The 21,509-nt window shown below is 43.7% G+C and overlaps 1 protein-coding gene across 4 annotated transcripts in view; it reads right to left on the bottom strand.

Annotated features, from left to right (window-relative positions):
• Positions 1–21,509, bottom strand: part of LOC105832940 (RNA pseudouridylate synthase domain-containing protein 2) — a 133,319-nt gene that overhangs the window by 106,745 nt on the left and 5,065 nt on the right. For all 4 annotated transcript variants that reach the window (XM_036292252.1, XM_012674287.3, XM_036292253.1 and 1 more), the window contains one exon: positions 19,801–20,045. In XM_036292252.1, coding sequence (XP_036148145.1) covers positions 19,801–19,944 — 144 coding nt within the window. In that variant the 5' untranslated portion in view covers positions 19,945–20,045. The remainder of the gene's footprint in view (positions 1–19,800; positions 20,046–21,509) is intronic.

Genomic DNA, 21,509 nt, shown 5'->3' with positions numbered 1-21,509 from the left:
TCAAGCGGACGCGCGCGCTTTTTTCACGAACCATTTCCGTGAGGAAAGAAATAGCCGCGGGTCTAAATTTTCATATACACACACACACATATATATATATATCGCCCTGCATCCACTTCCTGAAAGTCCGATCTCTATCCGAAGGAAAATGAATTGGTCTTGGCACGCAGCGCGCGCGCATCGTGCGCCTCTGGCAGCAAGTAAAACTTAATTAAGGAGCTGTCCGCGGTATTTCGGTCGAGGTATTACGCGACAGTACGTATACGTACGTGCGTACATACGTCTTCGCGATGCGTGGCGGCGACACGCGGCGCGAGTGCGTGGTGGCCGGAGTTCGCGAGCTATCGAAGTCGCGATCGTTGACCGTGCCGAGCTATTCCGCCGCGTCCGCGACGGCGGAATTCGGTTTTTGCGCTGTTTGCGCGGACGGGGGGGGGGGGAGGGGATACACTCCTCACCCCGCTTTACCGCGTGTCTCGCGTCGTCGAACCCCATGCACGTGCGCGTACTCTTCCCGCAGGCTCCAAAACTCCGCTCCGCGAGAGGCGCCTTTACGATTGGCAAAGAGAGACAAATGCGGCGGGACAGAAATTGGCCGTGGCATGTCGGAGAGACGGGGAAGCAGACAGACTTAGGGGAGATGGGGGCGCGGAGGAAGTAGGCGAACGAGAAAGAGGGAGAGAGAAGATGGAGTCGGACGGAGGGCCGCGACGTGACCGTGCCAACCTCGAGTTATTCGTATATAAAACCGCCCCATCGGCCATTTTCCTCTTCCTTCCCTACTCCGCCTTCTTCTTCTGACTCTCTCCCGTGTGTCTACTCTGTCTTCTTGATGGCGAAAGCACAGACCCGCGATTCAATTATACCCGAAATCACCGGAGAGCTACCGGACGACAACGTGCTCGTTAAGAGGCGGCGAGGAAGATACATAGAGAACAATCCTGTTAAAGTAATTCGATCATTCCTACATTTTCAACGGCGAGGTTTCCTGTACGCGCGGCTCGCGTGACACGACGGAAAACATCTGGACTTAATTGGACTTGGTTGGTGGATGTGGTTCCGAAGAAAATAGAGAGGCAGGAGAGGCTGGGAGTAGGAGAAATGCACGCAATCGAGAATCGCATACGAAGAGGAGAGTCTATCACGGCTGCAACTTAGGACAACGGGGTAATCCAACACGCACTCGGTGTGCGAGGAACTTTCCTTCCCGCGTATCCCGAGATACAAAACGGAGTCTCGGTCCTCGGACCGACAAAAACTGCCCGCCTCTATCGGGTGAGAACAGACGAAAGTTCGAAGTTCATTCGGAATTGACATCGGCACGCGCAGCCGCCGTGCGATCGAATTGAAATTCAAACTCGTTCGCCCGAACGGATACGCCGGCTTACGCGTTGATATTTCGGAAACTAATTGATGTAAATTAGTAGACGCGGACGAGCGTCGTGTGGGCGCTGCTCCGTCATATGCCATATAAATACATTTGCTCTTCCGAGAAAGAGGCAACGGTCCCGCGACCGCGTCGAGGCTGCACGCGCGGCGAGACGTGAAGGAGAGAGCGAGCGGTGGCAAGAGGCAGACAGTGGACAGACGTTATATTTAGCGCGAGCACGTGGCGGCGCGGCCGGGTATCTCTCTCTCTCTTTCTCTCTCTCACCCCCTTACCCCCGTAGGTAGGTCGGTCGGTCTGTCTCCCGAAAAAGCTAATGGCGATGTGTGAGTACCTGTTGCCCCTGGGGACGCCCAGACATCTTCCCCCTTCTCTCCCTTCCCCTCCTCCTCCTTTTTTCTCTTCCACTCTGCAATTCGCTCCCCGGAGCAACTTGTACTTCGCAGCAGCAGCAGCAGTAGCAGCAGCAGCATCACCGCCTCTGCCACCACGCGTCTCCCCCATAATCAGCAGAAATCGAAACCGCCCGCGGGACGCGGAGAGGGACAAGAGGGGTCGTTCCGTCGTCGGAACATCTTGGCCGCGGTCCAGGCGTAACTGCTTTTCACGAGAAATCGGGAGGAAGAAAGAGAGAAGGGGGAGGAGGGGGACCGACCGATCGCCTGGATTTCGATGACGACAACCACGCGTCGTTTCGCTAGATTATTATAGCGCCGACAACTCCAGCTAATGACGTCGCGTGCCGTGTATCTTTTCTCGCGACAAATCGTCGGATCTTTTGATCGCAGCGCTAAAATCCGCCGGAGAACGAAATCGACCCTCAGAGAGGCTGACGTAACGTGTAATCGAATTGCTCGCGGATCCATAATTTCACGATTCCGTACGTTCCGCTTCATCGGCCCTGGCACGCCGTATGGCGCGTGACTATTTCAGCGAGTAAAGTGTACTTTACCGAAAATATCCTGCATCAGTCGTTGACGAATTAGCAATGCGGCTCTATATCTATTGCCCGCGGCGTACACACATAGAAGCTATTTATTTAGCGCACACGTGACACCCTTTGATCCGGTATATACGGTGTGGCTTCGGTTGGGTATACGAACGAACCGTATATTCATAGCACCGGTATACCTATTCGCCGTCGCCACGACGACCGACGTCCGTAACGATTCCACATTTATTCATCCGCGCGTTTTATCTCCTCGCGCGTTTTCGTTTACACCCGCGGGGAAGGAGAATAAAGCACGTCGGCGCGTACGTACTACGCAAACGTCTACAACGGTCACCCGGACGGAATAAAATTGTAGGGATTACTTCGGGAACTTCCCTATGAAAAGATAAAGACCTGCCTCTGACCCTAGACGGGATAGAACTTCATGTTAAGGATGAGAGAGATATGAATAGATTCGTAAACTTTCCGCGTTTCGAGTCCCATCTCCTCCTCCCTTCGTACCGCAAGGGAATTTGAAATCTGTTACGGAACGTGATTTATTACCGCCGGCGTTGTCGCTTTCTGGTTCAAGGTCCATGTTTTTTTTTTCCAAGTGCCGCCGCAAAATGGAAAAAGACAGATAGATGGATGGATGGAGAGATATTGCGCGAGCAACCGTGATGACGTAAGGGCACCGTTACATTCGGGATGGCATTACGCAGGTATACGCGGGGATACCCGCGAGGCTTCCGATTAGGCGAAAGTAATTGCCACGCACGGCCCGATGGGAGAACCTCGAGATGATTGCCTCGTAGAAATTCAGCCGGACATTCCCATCGCGCGATGACCTATTAAACCCCGCCGTATCTTGACCGACATACCGCCGAGCGCTGTTTTCGACACGCGCGCGGGATCATAATTCATCACGCGTCACACGACGAAACTGCTTTATTGGGGCATGCTCCTCTTTACTGTCGCAATTGATCAATCATCCCGGGGTCGAACATCGGAACATTTTCAACGTCACGTTCCATTCGATCGGGCGATACAATGCGAATCTCTCTCTCTCTCGCTCGCGCGCACTGAAATATAAACAATTTCCGCCGCATTACTGTCGCTTCAGAGTTCATTGAGCGCCGTCGGCGGCCGCGCCGCGCGTGATGGAATTTCGCACGACGCATATTCGCATGTGCAATTATTAACCCGGGGGGTAAGGGGGTGCGTGTGTCGCACCGCGGGCGCCCCCGCGGCGTTGCGAATGCATTGTAAGCCCGGAATATATAAATACCACTGTAGACGGGTGATTAGAATTAGCTTCGAACTGCCTCGGCACTGCTTTGTTGTTTCAACGCGCTAATAATTCAGCCCTCTCCAGCCCGTCCGGAGAGGAGGTTACGTCCGTAAGTCGAACTTGTCCGTAATTATATTATCATGCGAGTACACGGCTGTCAGTCCTCCCCCCCCCCCTGCGGACTGCATCGACCGGCTTATCCCTTTCCTCCCTCCCGCCCTTCCTCCATCCCCCCCCCCTCAAATCCACCCTTTCCCCGCGCGCGCGATGACACGCGCGTCGTTCGAGAAACTCCGCAACGTCCAAATCTCACCTGAACTTTGGAAACGCGCATTAATAGTTGCGCGGAACGAGATTATACTCGCGCGAACTCGCGCGGCTAAATAATTAAATTGTGTACCGCGTCACCTAATCGCCGCGACTTAATGCAGGTGACGGCCGGGTGTCGAGAATCTTTAAAGGGACAAGAAGACATACCCGCATTCTTTGAAAGAACCATGAATCCCGCTTTATCAAACGCTGCGGAACACCTGCGCCGCGGTGCATAAAATGCAGCAGCTCTCTCCCCGTATAAATCCCCGGCCCGAGCGGGTATATAGTTTCGCGCGAGGAAATTCCCGCCGCTTTACGGCTCCACGCTCCGGCCGTAAGCCCCTTTCGTGGATTGGCGCGTTAAAAAAAAAAAAAGGCGAAGGATAAAAAAATCAAAGAATTGGAAAAAAAGGACACGTCCTGAAGTCGCTGGACCGCGACGTCGTCAGCGGAGGGGCGGTCCAAGCGACTTTCACTATTCACGACCTCGCGCGCTCCCGCACAGCGATAAGCGAAGCGGCCGGGAGGGAAGGGGAGAAAGGGCAAAAGAGTGGAAAAACTGGAAATCGCGCGTACGTCGAATCCACGGCGCGCCGTTGCGTGAGACTCCACCGTTTAACGTAACCGAAACGAACGCTCGCGCGAGCGTGATATGACGTTATTAGCGCCGGTATTTGGCCGCAAGACACACGGGGAGCATATGGCGCGACCGGCCGACCTGCCCCCACGTCTTTCCGCGCAATTGATTTACTCGCCTCTTCGCGAATCTGTCATTGTCACCCGTGGTGCCGATGCCGACGGATCGAAACGGAGAATAATCGATTAGGTGTACGGGTTTTCTTTTTCCTTGTTACTGTTACGCGCGGTTGTTGTCTAATACGACGATGTGTTACGTGTTTGTAACGCAAACGCGGGATTCTTTTTGTTCGTGGCGTGTGCTACTTCGAGAGCGACAACTAAGATATTAGCTTCTTGATGGATTATCCGGCAAAAGTGGCTGATGTAGTCGCCACTTCTCTCTGATCTTTCCCGATGTCACGCTCGGAAGGAGACCGATGTGATATTATCGAAGCACGGTGCACGCGATTCCTCCACCCCTCTCCGTCTCCCCCTCACGCCGACAAGGAAAAATGCTCCGTGGCTCGTAGGAAATATCTACGACGTGGATCGATGGAATCGGTGCGGAGGGCACGTGGGTATGAAGCTCGCGGATCGTGGGACGGAAATTCGCGGAATCTTCGAAGCGCGACGCTCGCGGATCATACCCGGATAACCGAGCGAGGCGGAAATCGAGCTCCCTCGTCCCACCACCTATCCTCCTCCTCCATATCCGTCCCGGGGATGGGTTATAAACGATGTTCGATTGCGGATCCACGACGACCGATCGCGGACGACCGAGTTCTCTCGGCGGAATGAAAGAACAAAGTTCGGCCCGCAAGTCGTTAAACGAGAGTGATAACAACGCTCGAGTTGGCACTCCGTCGACGTAACGGGGGCCTCCATAAATTCGGCAGTCACCGCCACGCGCCGCTCCTCCTCCTCCAATGCCGCCGCGTGTTTTCGGCTTGCGTAAAAAAAAAAAAAATAAAATAAAAAAACTCACGCGAAATCTCGTCGGAATTATAGTCCACGGAGTAACGGGGACGCGTATTCGATAAAAATATGTTTGTGCCCGAATCGCCGATGATGCAGCCCCGCGCAAACACGCCGTCATTACGTCCGCTCCCTCCCCCCCCCCAAGTCTCGATCGACGACGTTCTATTGTCCCCGCGAAATTCCACAAATCTTCTTTTCGAACGTTTAATAGGTAGGTAACAAGATAACTTTGCAAATGCACTTTAAAGCAGCTTTGATGTTACGATCGTTTGCAATTTCACAATCACCATCAATTTCGGCTCGACTTCCTCGTCGTGTATTATACGCGAACTGAAGCAATCCGTCTTCTGCCCTATTAAATATTTCAGCCCTTCACTCCAGCGATACGTTGCACAATATCTTATCGCGACTTAGTACCTGTCAATAGTATAATTGCAGAACTTACACTTGTACTTGTAATTGCATTTCCGCTGAGAAACTTGACTAAAAATCTTGAGATATCTACAGTTTAATGAATAAATTTTAAAAGTCAATTTAATATTCCATACGTCGTACTTGCAATCGTAATAAATAAACTCGGCTAAAATTTATCTTGAGATACAAACTAAATTTCATTTCTCGTTTCATTAATCAATTTCTGAAAAAATCTCGTAACATTAAAAGAGAGAGGAGAGAGAGAGAGAGAGAAATCACGTAAAAGATAAAAAATCTTAAACGTATCTAGACGTATCACGAAACAAAACGTAAAATATGATAACAACTTAGCTGATGAAATGCAAATAATAAAATATTTGACGCAATTTTATAACTCTTGTATTATTTTTTTTTTATTCCAAAGATAATGTGTAAATTACATATAAATCAGCGATAAAATAAAAATAAAAACGATTTTAATTGGAATTCAGTAAACATTTTAGATAAAGAAGCAGGCTAACATCTGAAATGCTCCACGTCAAAAGACAAAAGATGGGTCTCAACATTCAAAATAACACATAACATTTAGACAACATTTATCTTTCCATCAAAGACTCCTTTCTGGATATGTAAACAATCTATTTCTCAGTACACGTTTAACTAGTATAACATACACTTCGTGAAAACAATTATTGGTAACCGCAGTGAATATAAAATATATCTTTTCCTTAATGATTTTTGCATGTTCCCCCAATGTTTTATTCAATTATAGTCTCATAGTTTATTTTTTTTACTTTATTATTTTGACTTAGAGGTTTTTGATATTTTAAACGTTAACACCAACATACGTCACTGTTAAAATTTGACATTTTTATTTAATCGATCTGCACTTTTTAATTTAGTTTCCATTTTATATTTATCAATCCTTTATTTTTTAACTTAATGTTGCATATTTTTTTAGAGAAATTTTACAGTTTTACATTATTATTCATAGTTTTATGCCCTTTTATCCGTTTGACTAGATTTTTATTTATTACGTATTAAACATTCATTTTTTTATCACTAATCTAGTGAATTTTCCAATCATAACATGCAACAGTCACGGAAACAACCTCATTCCTCCACAATAAAATCGTGGTTACATCACTAGGTATTAATGATATTTATTCTTTAATAAACAGTTGTTGTTGTTGACTCTAATTTTTTATTCCGTTACTTCAATTCAATTATAACGAACAAAGAGAAGATCGGCAATTGTAAACAACAACATTGTAATCTTCAACATGCACTAAGAATTTTTCCTAATGAATATACAAGAAGTTTGAACAAAGTCACATTATACACTGAGGATGGTCGAAAAAATGCGCTGAAACGTCTGTAGTAACATTTTTATAATGGAATACATTATCTGCAACGAACAACCAGTATTGGCTCTTTGAGCGACTTTTCTTTTATCCATATTAGTTTAATAACAAGACGCGTTCATACTGATATTATCTTCTAAATATTTAAAATAAAAACGTGTTGCGAGATACATTCGAAACTAATTGTTAAAAGACTTGTTTTACGCGTGTAGGTTTTTAAATATTCCTTCTATTGATTTGTGGTGTTACATATTTATAATATATAAACAGTGTACCAATCAATTTATCATGCTGCATAATAAAATTGTCATACTAAATCAGATTAAAAATATGTTTTATAATAAAATTTATATACGATATTGTATATATCTTTATCGCCATTAAGCATTTAAAATAACAAAAAATCATTAAAACTATTTAACACATTTAAAAAAATCATTGTACTATTACCGTACAGTAAAAATAATCAAACGTACTTTATATGTATTTTACTTTATATTTTAAAATATAAAATGTGTGTTGTAGATGTTTTAATCAGAGAAAATCAAATAAAATTCTTCGACATACAATGTAATCCTATGATAACCATGATAAATTTAACATAATAAACTTTATTGAAAAAAATTTCTCCATGTAGGAACAGTTAAATTCGATATATCCCATATTTCAAACTTTTTGTTTAAACGTAATTCACGTATTATTTTAATAACGTAGAATATTGTATGAACCTAGCACAATAAATATTTCGCTGAATCGAATTATTCAGGTAATGAGGAACCGCGTTATCGATCATGCATTAATTCGAATTAATTATTCAAATCATTCTTTTGTTAATTATCCCTTAAATTAATTAATTAATTCAAAGGATAATTAATGAAAGAAACAGCCGGATATAACTCGTCTCGTAGTACATCCAAAACATTTTCGGCCAGACTGCCTTGATGTTTGTTTTGGTATGCAAAGCCATCACGCACTATATATCGTTGCATGTAGTGGCATAAGGTACTTCACATGCCGCGTATTGTCCATCTCAATGCAATCGCGTCAAGTACACCCAAAAAAATAATCTTGCAACTTCAACAAAAATTATACGTGTGTAAAAATTAGCTGAGATAAATAAATAATTAGCAAATACTATGGTATGTGTATGTATTGCATCTAATCAGTCTAGCTGAGAGAAGCAGAATTTTCAAATTCTACACGTGAAACAGTCAAAATTCTAGCAGATACAAAAATTAGCAATATATTTTGGTTGTGATATCAAGAAATCTGTCTACATCAGCAAAAATAATTTTTTTGTGCGGCACAAGATGTAATTTTTTTTTACTTAGTCGCTAACAGTCTAATTAATTAACTCTTGTGATTCACAATAAATCCATTGATCACTTACCGAGGCGAAAGTTTTAAATTTATTTATTCTACAGAAACGAAGCGGAAAGAAATTGGAAATTATAAATCGTTGTTTAATCGTAACATTTACTCGGATAATAATAATTCTTTTAACGATTACATTCGAATACGTTCCACAACGTACTTTTACTTTTTCGGTTTAAATATAATTTACCCATTACCTTTGAAATAAAAGTACGGAATAATGTGCAAGCTGTTTCGGATCAAGTGATTTAAAATAAATACCATAATTAGGACCTTATTTCATATTCGTCAATACGCGACGTAAATTCGGCGTTTACACGTCGTGATTTGTTAAAACCCTCCTGTTTGATATTTCACTCGATAGAATGATTTACGACATTCACTGTTATCAAACGGATCGTAAAGCTTCGTGTTTTTTTTCATGTTATTTTTACGATCGAGATTTTTATTTCGAAGGGATTTTGTTACAAAATGTACAATAGTAAAATACGTATCGCATCCGATTAACGATTAATGGGAAATGTATACAATACGATTATCTCAGTCTAGTAATTAATACGCGTAATCGTAATTCACGTTTATACAAGTGCAGAATAATGCAACGAAAAATTTGAAAGAATGTCGAATTGTAATATGTTATGTTTTATAGTAAACAAGTTTTCTTCTAATTTTTATAACCCATCCATTTTTATTTAATGATAATTAAACTGTATATAAGTATAATATACAACTTAAGTAAAAATTTAATGCGAGTTAATCGTCTCATCGCATAATATTGCGTAATATTTTATACATTGTCAGATTTCATTGTAGGAAGTAATCATTCCACTTTTTACAGTCAACTACCATTCCCAAGATCTCTAATCAAAACGTCACTGTTAAACTACCTGCGTCTCAAGATGTGAAATGCTTCTGTCTCTTACACGAGATTTTATTAATAATAATAATGCAGGTCGCAGCAGAGTTCATCACGATTTATTGTACAAGATAACATCAATCCACATATCTCCGTCACTTCTTGCAACACCGTCGATCCGGTTCCATCAATGTTAACTTACATAGGTGGATATATAGAGTAAGAGAGATAGAACGCGGGCGGAATGCGCGGTACAAAATTTATCTCCGTGGTGCACGCAACCTCGTCGGAAAATCTTTCGTCGCTCTTACATAAGAATCGATTGCGTCATAAAATATTTGCGCCCATGTAGCGTTAATTATGAGTTTTTGGGCGATGCAGTAAAACCGGAGAGCCCCGCGTCGACAAACAAACGGATCTAAAATAGGACAGATGGAGGCTGCGCGGCGCACACAGGTGCCAACTCGGGAGAATTACGAGGGAGAAAACGCGCTTGGTAAATCGAAAACCGGGGAACGTCCTCCCAGGAGAAGACAAGAGAGCTGCGCTTTTTCACGTCTCCGATTTCGATGTTTGGAGCGACCGGAGGAGCGATGGCGGGCGATGCGTAAAGAGCCACCGGGGCTGCCGCCTTTACGGTACAGAAATAGGCTGCGGACGTTAGCGGACCGCAACGGGACAGCCCGATGCCGCTGCTCACTTCCACCGCGCGGGACGGACGGCTCGCATACGGTACGTACGTACATACCTTCCGGAATCGCGGCGGATAATTATAAACGCGACGAAGGGAAGGCGGGGGGGAGGGGGGGAGAGAACGCCGCCCGACAAAAGGGAGTCGTACGCTCTCATTTTATCACGCGGCGAGACTTTTTCTCCCGCGCGAGCACCGCGACATAGAACACCGCTAATAAACGAGTTAATAAATCGCCTCGCATGAATCACCGTCGTCGGCGTCGTCGGCGTCGTCGTCTCGAAAACGCGTGCGTCTCTTACGCATACGACGAATTCAACCGCTCGCGTAACACGACGGGCGTATCGGACGTGTATCGGAGAGCCGAAGTCAAAAAGCCACCGCGACGCTTAACGAGATAACAAAAGCCGCCAGCTTTCACATTAATAACGCCGTTCATAACCAACCGCGCGCGAGAGGTGTGGGAGAGAGGAGAGTGAGGGTGAGGGGACAGGGAAATGATATTTTGATGTAATAATAAAATAATTTGTTTACCGCGCGGGTGGAGCACGCTGGTTAGCGTAATTTCGGCGGTGGCACAATACACGGGCATACATCAAACAATAATGCAATGTTCACATTATAGTATAGCCGCAATAACGCACGCGCGCGCGACAATGCCGCGGCGTAAATATAGTAATCGTCCAATTATAATGTGACGCCAATAATGGGAGGGTGTAAATTTGGAATTCTTCCCCGCGGACATCAATTTGCAGTCAGATTGCCGTCGCCCACGCGCGAGGCGATTTAAACTGATTTAGGATGAATCTCGTATTGCGTGAGAGGAGGAGGAGGAGGAGGAGGAATATTCCCACGGAAATGTGCGGTCTGTCCTATCGCGGGGGTGGGGTCGTAAATCAGCTCCATCGCGTTCCTTCACGCATTGCGCCCCGCGTGTGACACACGTGCCAAATTATATTCACCGCCGCGGGATTTCGCGCGATTGCGAGCGAAGCTTCCTGTCGTTCCTTCTCGTCGCGTCGCGTCTCGTTTCCCCGGGATTTCAAGCTTTACGAGCGCGGAGAAGAGCGCTAACTTCCGAAAGAGCTAAGTGGGAAGGATTACGTTCTAATTTGATATCAGCTGATTAATGCCTTCACTCATCTCCACCGCAATGCAGCGTAGTAATAAGCGAATCATATATAAAATTATATCCGTAGTTGAAACTAGCACGCGCATATATATTAGACACAATGTTCGTCTATTAAAAAAACTGGGGGGGAAGGAGTTTGAACGAAAATTTTGTCCTCAACATATTTTTACAAACCAAATAAATACACAAAAGTAAAAAATTTCGGGATATTTATACAACACATGAAGAATAAAATAATATATAATATATCTTTTTTGACAAATATATATATATATATATATATATATATATAATATATAAAATTACAGTATACATGAAATAAGAGATATTATTAACAAAAGCTTAAAAAATAGAGTTATAATAGGTGCTATTTTATTAATTTTCATTTGATTGATTTTCTAGAGATGACCCTAAAATACATTTTTCACTCTTAATATGTTATATAAATAATCTTCAAAACTTCACTTTCGTACATTTATTCAACTCGTCGTAAAAAATTGTCAAAGATTTTCAGCGATCTGACCTTTTCTCCAAAAGTCTCTCTAAATCAGCATAATTAAATCAAATAAAAATAAACGAGACAGTCGATATGGCAAACTTTATATTTAGAAAAGTCAACCGCAATCAAATTATTGGAGCGAAGTGTCGCCGCGAAGAAGAAAGCATTTCAAGTAGCCATTGCTGAAACGCGCGACTTAATGGTCTTGCGGTTGGATGCGTTTATGCTCTCGTACATACGTGAGAAATGATGAGTTTCGTCGGTATGATATTCTAGTTAAACTGCCTCACTACCGCGAAGTTTCTACTTGTCCACAAAGAAGCTGCACCGTTTGCACGACGCTTTGCTCCTCGGTTAAACGTATCGTAAATAAAGAAACGTCGGCGATATGCGCCGCACGCGCGTGTATATATAACATCGCGTCTAATCGCGCTCTCTCGAAGGAGAGTTTTTCCGCGTTGCACGTCCGCGTGCCAGATCGCGACGCCGTATATTCGTGCACGTGCGATATGCACGTAATCGCCCGTCGCGACCTTCCTGCTTATCTTCAATGCCACCTCCCTCCCCTCCTCCCCCCTCGCCCCACCCCCGTCCGCCGCGCAGATCGAATCTCTTTCGCAACGGGGTGTCGACACGCCAAAATTAGCAAGTGCAGCGCCCCCCCGACATGAGCATTTTATACACCGGCAATGTGTTCGTTTCGAGGGGGAGGGAAGGGAGGTCTTCCTCTCAAGGACACCGATCGCCGACCGACCGGAAATTACGGGAGGTAACCGCATAATTAAAGCCGCAAATGGTCTAATTCTAGCGACCTAACGAGAGGTCGCGACCGCAGAATTGCGAGTTTTCTTTCGGTACTAAATGCCGCGGCGGTTATCCCGGAGTCTTTAATCATTTTCCCCTTGCGTTCTCGCTTCGGCGAGATGGAAGATGCGATTTCCGGTATCAACGGCGGGCGGGATGAGCTGGACGTCCGCAGCTGGGAAGTTGCGATTCAAGACTCGTAAGGAGCTTAGGGTTTCCGCGGCTCGAGAGATAGATTCCGAACTACCCGGGCATGGCGATACGTATATATCACCTAAGAAAATCCAGAAGCGACGGCTGGCACGCGAACGTGACCTTGTTCGATGTAGATTGACTTCTTCTAGTTCATAGGACTCCCTCTCTCTCACCCTCTCTTTCTCTCTCTCTCTCTCTCTCTCTCTTATCCACTAGATAGAAAGATTGATATCTAAACACAGTCGTTGAACGCGAATTGGACGGATATTGCGGTCATCGCTCAGCTTCAACCATTATCATGGATCGCCTCTCGGCAGTCACATCTCCCGATCGAAATCTCGGCGATAAGAGATCGAAACATCTATATTAAAAATTCCATGCTGCTCCGCACGACAGATACGCCTACGATAGAGATCATCGTCGGTCTTTCTTTCACTCTCTTTCTTTTTTCAGTGACGCACTCCGCGTCGTTGTTACGCACGCGGTTGATATTTTAATATAAAATGTTATCCATCATTTCTTCGGCGCAGAATCCATCGCGATTTTTGCCGTTTTTCCTGGCAGGATTAATTAACCTTTAATTTCGCGAAAAATACAACGCCTACCTCTACCTAGGATCTTATTTTAGAATTCGCGACGCTTTCGCCAGCACGCAAAGTGTAACTTATGAATAATTTAGCGAACGTATTATTCATGAAAGGGTAGGGGGAGGGGGAAAGGGGAGAGCAATAATAAACTGCGTCTAATTGTACGTGCGATGCACAACTCGATACGCAGCCAGATGGATTTGTCGTTATTAATTCTTTCGGGGGGGAGCCTGTCGGAATTTTTCAGCGCAGTCGTTAGTGTCACCATTGTCCCCGTTAAAATAGGATTAAAACGCGTTATTACGATGTGTACGCGCAATTACACGACAAAGCGCATTTAACCCATTAGGCAGCGGCGTTCACCTGGGAAAGGGCGAACGAGGAAAAAAAAAAAAATATTGAAGTTAATAAGCCGTTCTTTCGGAACGGACGGACTGTAAGGGCTTAACAAAGCGGTTGAATTTCCTCCCCCTCCCTCCTCCCTCCGCGCTGCCGATATTGCCCGTCGCGTCGAGCCGACCAATTTGCAGTTTTGCCCTTTTCTGAATGCAATTTCATCCGCGCGCGTGTGCTATTTGAAACCTAGTTCAAACCCCCCCCCCCCCGTATGAACGCCGAATGAAAATCGTCACATTATACACACGACGTGTCGCGTGTACAAATCGGCATACGTGTGCCGCGTGAGGTCTTCATGGCGCGCAATTTTAATTTTCCACAAATACGGGACGCGGCCCTCTCTCCGTTAATGCGGCCGCGTCTGCAATTTATCGTGCTCTAAACGCGAGCGCGCGGACGGTCGTTTTTCCGATTATCGCGGCCAGATCAAATGCGGGACGAAGCGTTGAAGTGCCCCGGCGAGCTCTTAAATTCGACCCGCGGCTCGCCGAGTAATTACGTTACTCTCGCGACAGGTGCGTGTACGCGTATCTCATTCTGGCGCTTACACCGTAACAAAATTGCGCTGTTTACGATTGTCACGCGGTGTTCATTATAACGATGAGAAACGCGGCGGTTTACTGCGTTTTACTGGCCACTAAATAATCTATTTCTCTCTCGCGTTTACAACAACACGGAGCCTCGCCGCGCCTCTCACGGACGAGAGCGCGCGCGCGCGCGTGTGTGTGTGTGTGTGTGTGTGCACGCCTCTTAGAAAGAGAGACGAGACGTCGTGTGCATCCACGGACCTAAAACCCGAAATAAACCGCAGCTGGAGCTGCCTAGATCCCTTCCTTTGCTATACCGGCAACAACGCTTTTATTGATCTATCGCTCGCCAATTTCATCATTGTGCGCCCGAAATATACGAAAAATTTTGCCGTAAACGTCGTCGCGTCCGCGGTCCCGAATTTATGCATCGTAAATGACCGAGATTAATCATTCGCGTCTCGAGTTGGTTAATCATCGTCGCTAACGCGAGGGCAAGAACGCGAAAAATGTGAAGATAATGAAAATGCCCCGGCGAATTCAAGATATATCTCGACACAACTTTTAATCGAGCGTAAAAGGATTGCGTCTCGATAACGTTGGTGCTAACACACAACAATGGAGTTAAAATATTGGCCGTGTATTTATCCTCGCTATGGATTATCGGAGGCACGGTACAAATATATATTGTGATTTACGATCCGATAGTTAAGCGGCAAGTCAAGCTCGAGGCATGATATTTCATAACCAAGCGAATTTTCTCAGCACCACTAGGCAAGTTAATTTAATCTTAAAAGCGAGCTAAATCACGTGACATACCTGTCGTCGCGCTGATTAATAGACCAAACGATACACGGTGCTTTGTAATTCGCTTGCCTCGTTCGCATAATAGCCGACTGCCTACGCGCATCAGCGAATTTTCGATTTTATTCCCCCAACTATTGTATTCACAAGAGACATGTAATGTCCATTTGCTACAACAATAGTATAACGCAAAAATTGTTCATTTCAGTTGTAAATAAAAAAGAATTTTGATGATTAATATAATAAAATAAAGAGCCGAGAAATACTTAAAAATTTTATTTCATACACGGAAAAAATTTTACAGTAAAAATTACTATGATAAATAATGAACGCGAACCAACAGATTATAAAAACTCTTATTATGGTTCTCATCAAATTATCGTAGTATTTACACTTGTGATATAATTCTCAGAAATTTCTTTTTATGATTCGTGGCCACATAGTAATTTTTACTGTAAAATTTTCTCTCTGTATCTCTAAAATAAATCTTTATTTTATACGGTGAAATAGAATTTTATTCAATTTTTTAACGAATAATAAAAGATAAAATATATTTCACAAAAATACTTGTCACCACAATTATTTTTAAATTAATTAAAGAAAATATCACAAGTTATTTATTTGCTTTCAAATTTTTTCTCTGTAATAATAATGTTATTCCTTTACAATTAATAGAACAAATCGTTACATTAAAATTTGAAAAGTAATATTGCAAACTGCTAATAATTCAAAATATTCAAATTAAAAAACTTTATTCTTGCGTTATATCGTTTTAGCAAATTAAACGATGTGTCAAATATTATTTTACACCTCTGAACTTTAAAAGTTCGTACACAGAGAGAAAGATTTCTTTAAATTTAATAAACAATTTTTCGACTATTCCAAAGCATATATTTCTTTGGTTTTAATAAATATTATACAGATTTCTTTAAATTTAATAAAATTTATTAGAAACAAAGAAATATATGCTTTGGAATAGTCGAACAAAACGATTTATTAAATTTAAACAAATCTTTCTCTCTGTGTAGAATTTTTACTTTTTGATCGATCGTGATTACAAAGCGAGACATATATCTATCACGAGAGCGTTCGCAAGGTATATGAAATTAAAATTAATTCGACAAGTATTCACCGTAATTGCCAGGCGAAGCGTAAGGCGCGCTGGAATATCAAATCCAATTAAATCCCCGACGAATCGAGTGTGTCGCGAGTTTTAATTACTGGAAACCCAACGACAAAAGCGCACGCCGAATGCCGCGACGTGTTGTGGCTTCGCTTATTTTATCATCGAAACGTGTCGCAGCGATCGCGGTCGGTAATTTTTAACTTTCAGGGCAGATAGGATTCATCCGACCGCGTTCGTCGCTTATCAAAATTTGATCGGGACACGTGTCGCCACTGTCCGACGAGCAACAATTCGCTAGGCAAAATTCGAGGGATGTATATTTAGTGCGGCGGACAGATGATATGACGCACACCCGACGCTTCGACAGCCGCGTTCGTCATTAATGCAACGCTGGCACCGCGAGGAATAAACGATTCGTTGAGTTCGCGAAAATCAAACGAGTGGTGTATTTTCTGTTATTTCTTTCTCTTTATCCCTTTCGCTCTCTCTCTCTTACCTTTGCTCCCCGCCATCACAAAATGTACAGTTATGAGTTTTTGGCAGTGCCGCGTCGTCTCGTTTTAATCGACCCGTTTGGAAAATCTCCATACGCTGCTTAAAGGCAGAATTACGACTTGTGGTGGCTGGCATAGATCGAAAAGCTTCGTCGCGTCTTTGCGCGATGCTTCCCGGGTGAGGAGTCCATTATCTCTCTCTCTCTCTCTCTCACACACACACACATACTTTGGCACCGGAAAAAGCGGACCCTCGTTAAGGAACAACTGCAAAGGAATCGACACACTCATGCGCGCGGAGCGCTAATGAGGAAATTTAGAGCGAGCTAGAGGAGAAAAAGGAAAGTCGAACGCGACTTTGCTTCGCTTCGTTCCGGTTCGACGGGCAGGAGAAAAAAAAAAGGGAGCAGGACGTTCGGCGGAAGCGGCCGGGAACAGTAACTCGCAATACGTCCCGCCGATGTGGCTTTTGACCGGCGCGCACACATCCGCGAGATGTTATTTGCAGCTGCGAGCTGCAACCGGTTTTCTGGTCCTCCCGAATGATTGATCGTTTTCACCGTTATACATCTCCTTCCGCCTCTCATATTCTGTTTCAACATTTCGCCCTTTCAGCCCCACATTCGCAACTCCATCTCGTTTTTATAACATTATCCTCTCTCTTTCTCTCTCTCTCTCTCCCTCTCTCTCTCTCTCTCTCTCTCTCTCTCTCTATCTCTCTCTCTTTCTCTCAACACCCACGTGTGTGTTAATTAGAATGGACAGATGATCCTGTCCAGCGATATTAATTGTATGTATATTAATTCCCGCGTCGAACAAACAATTCGTTCCCCGGGAAGAAGGAAATACCTATATATTTTTCGCCGTCATTGCCACGTTTTGCCAGGCACGAGAAAGACGAGATCTTCAAGTAACGTTAATTAACATCCACGTGTTCCGGTCCCTGTTACCACTCCACATGAATTTTCTCGCACTTGAGCGGTCTCACCTGCTCGTGCGACTCTATTCTTATCGGGCCCGCACTCGTTTTTGCCGCACGTTTCGCACAAACCACCGAGCCGGCCGCTATCTCGGATGGCCATTTTTGTTTTTTTGCTCGCAACTTCGCAACTCGAGCGGGGAATATTTTCGGAAGTACATTGTTACACACGCGGCATTCAGCAACGTTTTATCTTGGCGCTATCGAGCGACACGCGACCCGAAACGAGTAACACACTGCACGGGGAGAGACACGCCGCCGCTACCGCCGTCGCCGCTGGTGTGAGATGGCGAGGTTGATATTCCGAATACACGTGTGCGATCGTGACCAGACCCAAGGGGGATATGCATTATGCACGAATCGCTCATAATCGACAGTGTTACCAAATGATTTATAAGATCCCCGCTGTTAAGCGTCGACATGTTCGAGAAAAATTGAAATTTACAGGCGGATATTGTTTGAGCGACCTGTTACTCCCCGTGAATGTTTCAATGCGCGCGTTAACCATTAACACGGAAAAATTTCCATCCCTTTTATCTACGTGAAATATGAACTTTTTTTTTTTTTTTCATTGCACGCTAATCGCATTCCGTTTTCACGCGGGAGAAAACGGGAGATCCCGTTTCACGGATAATCCTATTGTATAACATGACGATCATTTATATACCGCAATAGAGGGACTTATCGAGGTAATAATTCAGCCGCGATTTTGCGCCCTACACACCGGAGAGATGAGTATTTCAGAAACGAGCGATTACATGACGTGGGTGCCTTTGAATAATATATTTTGCCAAAGCTCTCCACAAGCGAGAAACACGCGTCTCACACGCAGGGCGGAAAGCAATCAGGTATTAAAGCGTTTGTGCAGCGTGGTATCGGACTTTACTGCATCCAAACGAGAGAGTGAGAAAAGCAGTATAAAAGATAAAGAGAGAGAGAGAGAGAGAGAGAGAGAGAGAGAAATAGAGAGAAAGAGAAAGAACGCACGAGACCTCCCTCCCCCCTGCAACTAAAAGAAAAATGTGGAGCGGAATAATTTAATCCGTCGCCATGTGATCGACCGTAAAGTCGTGCTTTAAAAATCGTCCCCCTGTACTTTTTTTATCGCTCCTCGTTTTATAACGGCGGTCGACATCGAAGCCAGAAGCCAATCGAAGGGCTCCAGCATCCCATGGCAATTGCTAACACGTACGCGGGCTACTTTATTTGCTAAATATTGTAACGTCACGACGTCACGCGTTTCCCACGAGTAACTTGTTTTTTTTTCTGGATCACGCACGGCGTGCCGATTCGCGTTCGTTCGATCGTGTAAACGCCGCGAGATTCGCACGTGCAAAAACGTTTAATCTCGCATTACAAAGTAAATGCTTCTTAATGGATTAATACGCGAGCACATGCTACGCGGTTTGCTCGGTATCAATCGGAATTGAATTAAGCGTATTTAAACGAACCGGTTTTCAACAGTTTTTTTTTATTTCGCTGTTACATAGAGCACACCGAGAGAGAAAGCGCGCTTTAAAATTCTTTCATAATTATCTGATGCAACACAACTATACGTACGATAAAATTATTTTTTTAGTTTACACATCGCAAAACAAATTAAATATAATGAACATTTTTTTCCATAAGAATTGCTGATGAAAAACGACAACTTGTAAAATATTAAATCAAATTATAATGCAATATTTCAAATCGATAATTAATAAATATAATTTTTTAATCAAGCTCTGTATTTACAAGAAAAATCGATGATACCTTTTAGAAAGCCGGTATATGTATTTTTTTCAATCAAACCGAGATGTGTTTTGGCTCGTTTGGTAAAATTATAGTGTCGCCATAATAAATTACACATTATTCCTCACGATGTTGCAACTTAAAAGGAAACCGGACCCCAACTTCTTTTTTTAGCAAGGAGATATTATTTGACTGGCGGCAGAACGCGCGATTGCGACATTCGAAAAATATGTAACCGGCTTTCGTATTTTGTTGGACCACTTCGCAACTCTGTTGCGAATCACCATGTAGAAAAAGTTGCACTCACCTCTTCGTCGGAGGGCGGCTCCTCGTAATCCGAGAGCGTGTTCTTAAAGACGAAAATGCAGTCCGACGGCTCGAAATGACGCGTGTGACCGAACTGCGTTTGTCCATCGACGGACGACTGCGTCGGTGCGGTCGTCTCCACCATATCGTAAGATAATGTGTCCGTTAACGTTAACGTCGTCGTGCACTTCCACCTAACAATCGTCTTCTCGACTCGTCGGCACGACAATTCGATTGCACGGAAAACTATAAACAAACAGAGAAAAACAAACATTTTTAGCATGCACTTACAATATTTAAATATTTTTATCAACTCTTATCTTATCGAACGTCGCAAAGGAACCAGCGACCGACATGTCAGTAATACGTTAAAGAAGTATTCTCGTTTTCGATATTAGTTTTTTTTTATATCTTCTTTTATATATAGAAGCTACAAATTTGAAATTGATACGTTTATTCTTTGATTTAAATGTTCTTTACGAGTTTCTTCAAACATTCGAAAAAGTGTTTTTGATCACTTGCAATTCTATAAGGCAAAGAAATATTGTTGCCATGATTTAAGACGCATAAATTATCAGAAACAAAGAATTAAAAAAATTTTTTATCTATAAAATGTAATTCAAACTGAATGTCTTCTAAACAAAATTTTTTAGATTAAAGTTAAAAGTAATAAAGTTAAACTAAATAAATATCGTGGTAACAGTTGTGAAAAATGTTTCGAGAAAAACGCATTAAAAACTTCGTAAACAATTTGTAGTTCGTAAAAATTTTTGTCAGTCTCTTATCTTTAACGTGCTCTATCTTTCAGGGTTCATACTATTTTGAAAATGTTTAAAAATTAATAATCCAAATCCAAAAGTAAGAACACCACATGTAAATCAAATCTAGAACGAAACAAACGAGTGCGAACAAACGCGAACGAGCAATTTACTTGCGAATTAGCGTAGAATTTTATTCTCATACTCATACATCAACCCGAGTTCATTCGTGTTGCTCTCGTACTCGTTCGTTTGATCCGGATTGCGTTTTCAATACAACCAATTTTCGCTTAGAAAAGCTTAGAGACAAAAAAATTGCACTCTTAGCGAATTTTTGATCCCGCAACCGAGTATTGCAGAAAAACCGTGTCTTCTTTTTTTTTGCGGCAGACATGCTATCTTTAGTGGATTTTGCAAAGTTAAGCGGACTCCGTGTTGAACGTGTCAAGGACGGAAAGCAGCACGAGTTGAAGATTATAACAGATTAATCATCTTTTTATTTTCAAATTGTGTCTCCGGAGGACAGATGCGGAGAAAGAGAAGGAGAGGGAAATCATAAATAGAGGTTTATATGGATATACGTTTCACTCGATACGCCACAAAATGCTTCGAAGCATTTGATCGACCAATCAGAACAAGGAATTTTATAAATTGGCCAATCGAAGAATATTTCGAAGAGCGTTTGTAGCATCAAACGGATCGCACCCTGCAACAGACATCGCACGTAGCGACGGCGCCGTGCGCCGAATCTCGGCCGCGTGCCATGCAAAACGACCCCGAGGACCCCCGAGTCATTTTCGTTTATGTCGCCCGCCTTACGCCATGAATATGCATCGCCGCGCGATACATCACGAGTGTATACATACGCGGCCGCGTTTAAAGCACTCTGCCAACGACAGAGCTCTCGCTCCCCTTTCCCTTCCTCTTCCCCTTTCGCCCGGTCGTAGCCGCC

This window comes from Monomorium pharaonis, chromosome 9 (assembly GCF_013373865.1).
Source record: "Monomorium pharaonis isolate MP-MQ-018 chromosome 9, ASM1337386v2, whole genome shotgun sequence".
NCBI classification, from domain to species: Eukaryota; Metazoa; Arthropoda; class Insecta; order Hymenoptera; family Formicidae; genus Monomorium; species Monomorium pharaonis.
This window is presented reverse-complemented; position numbering and strand designations above follow the sequence as displayed.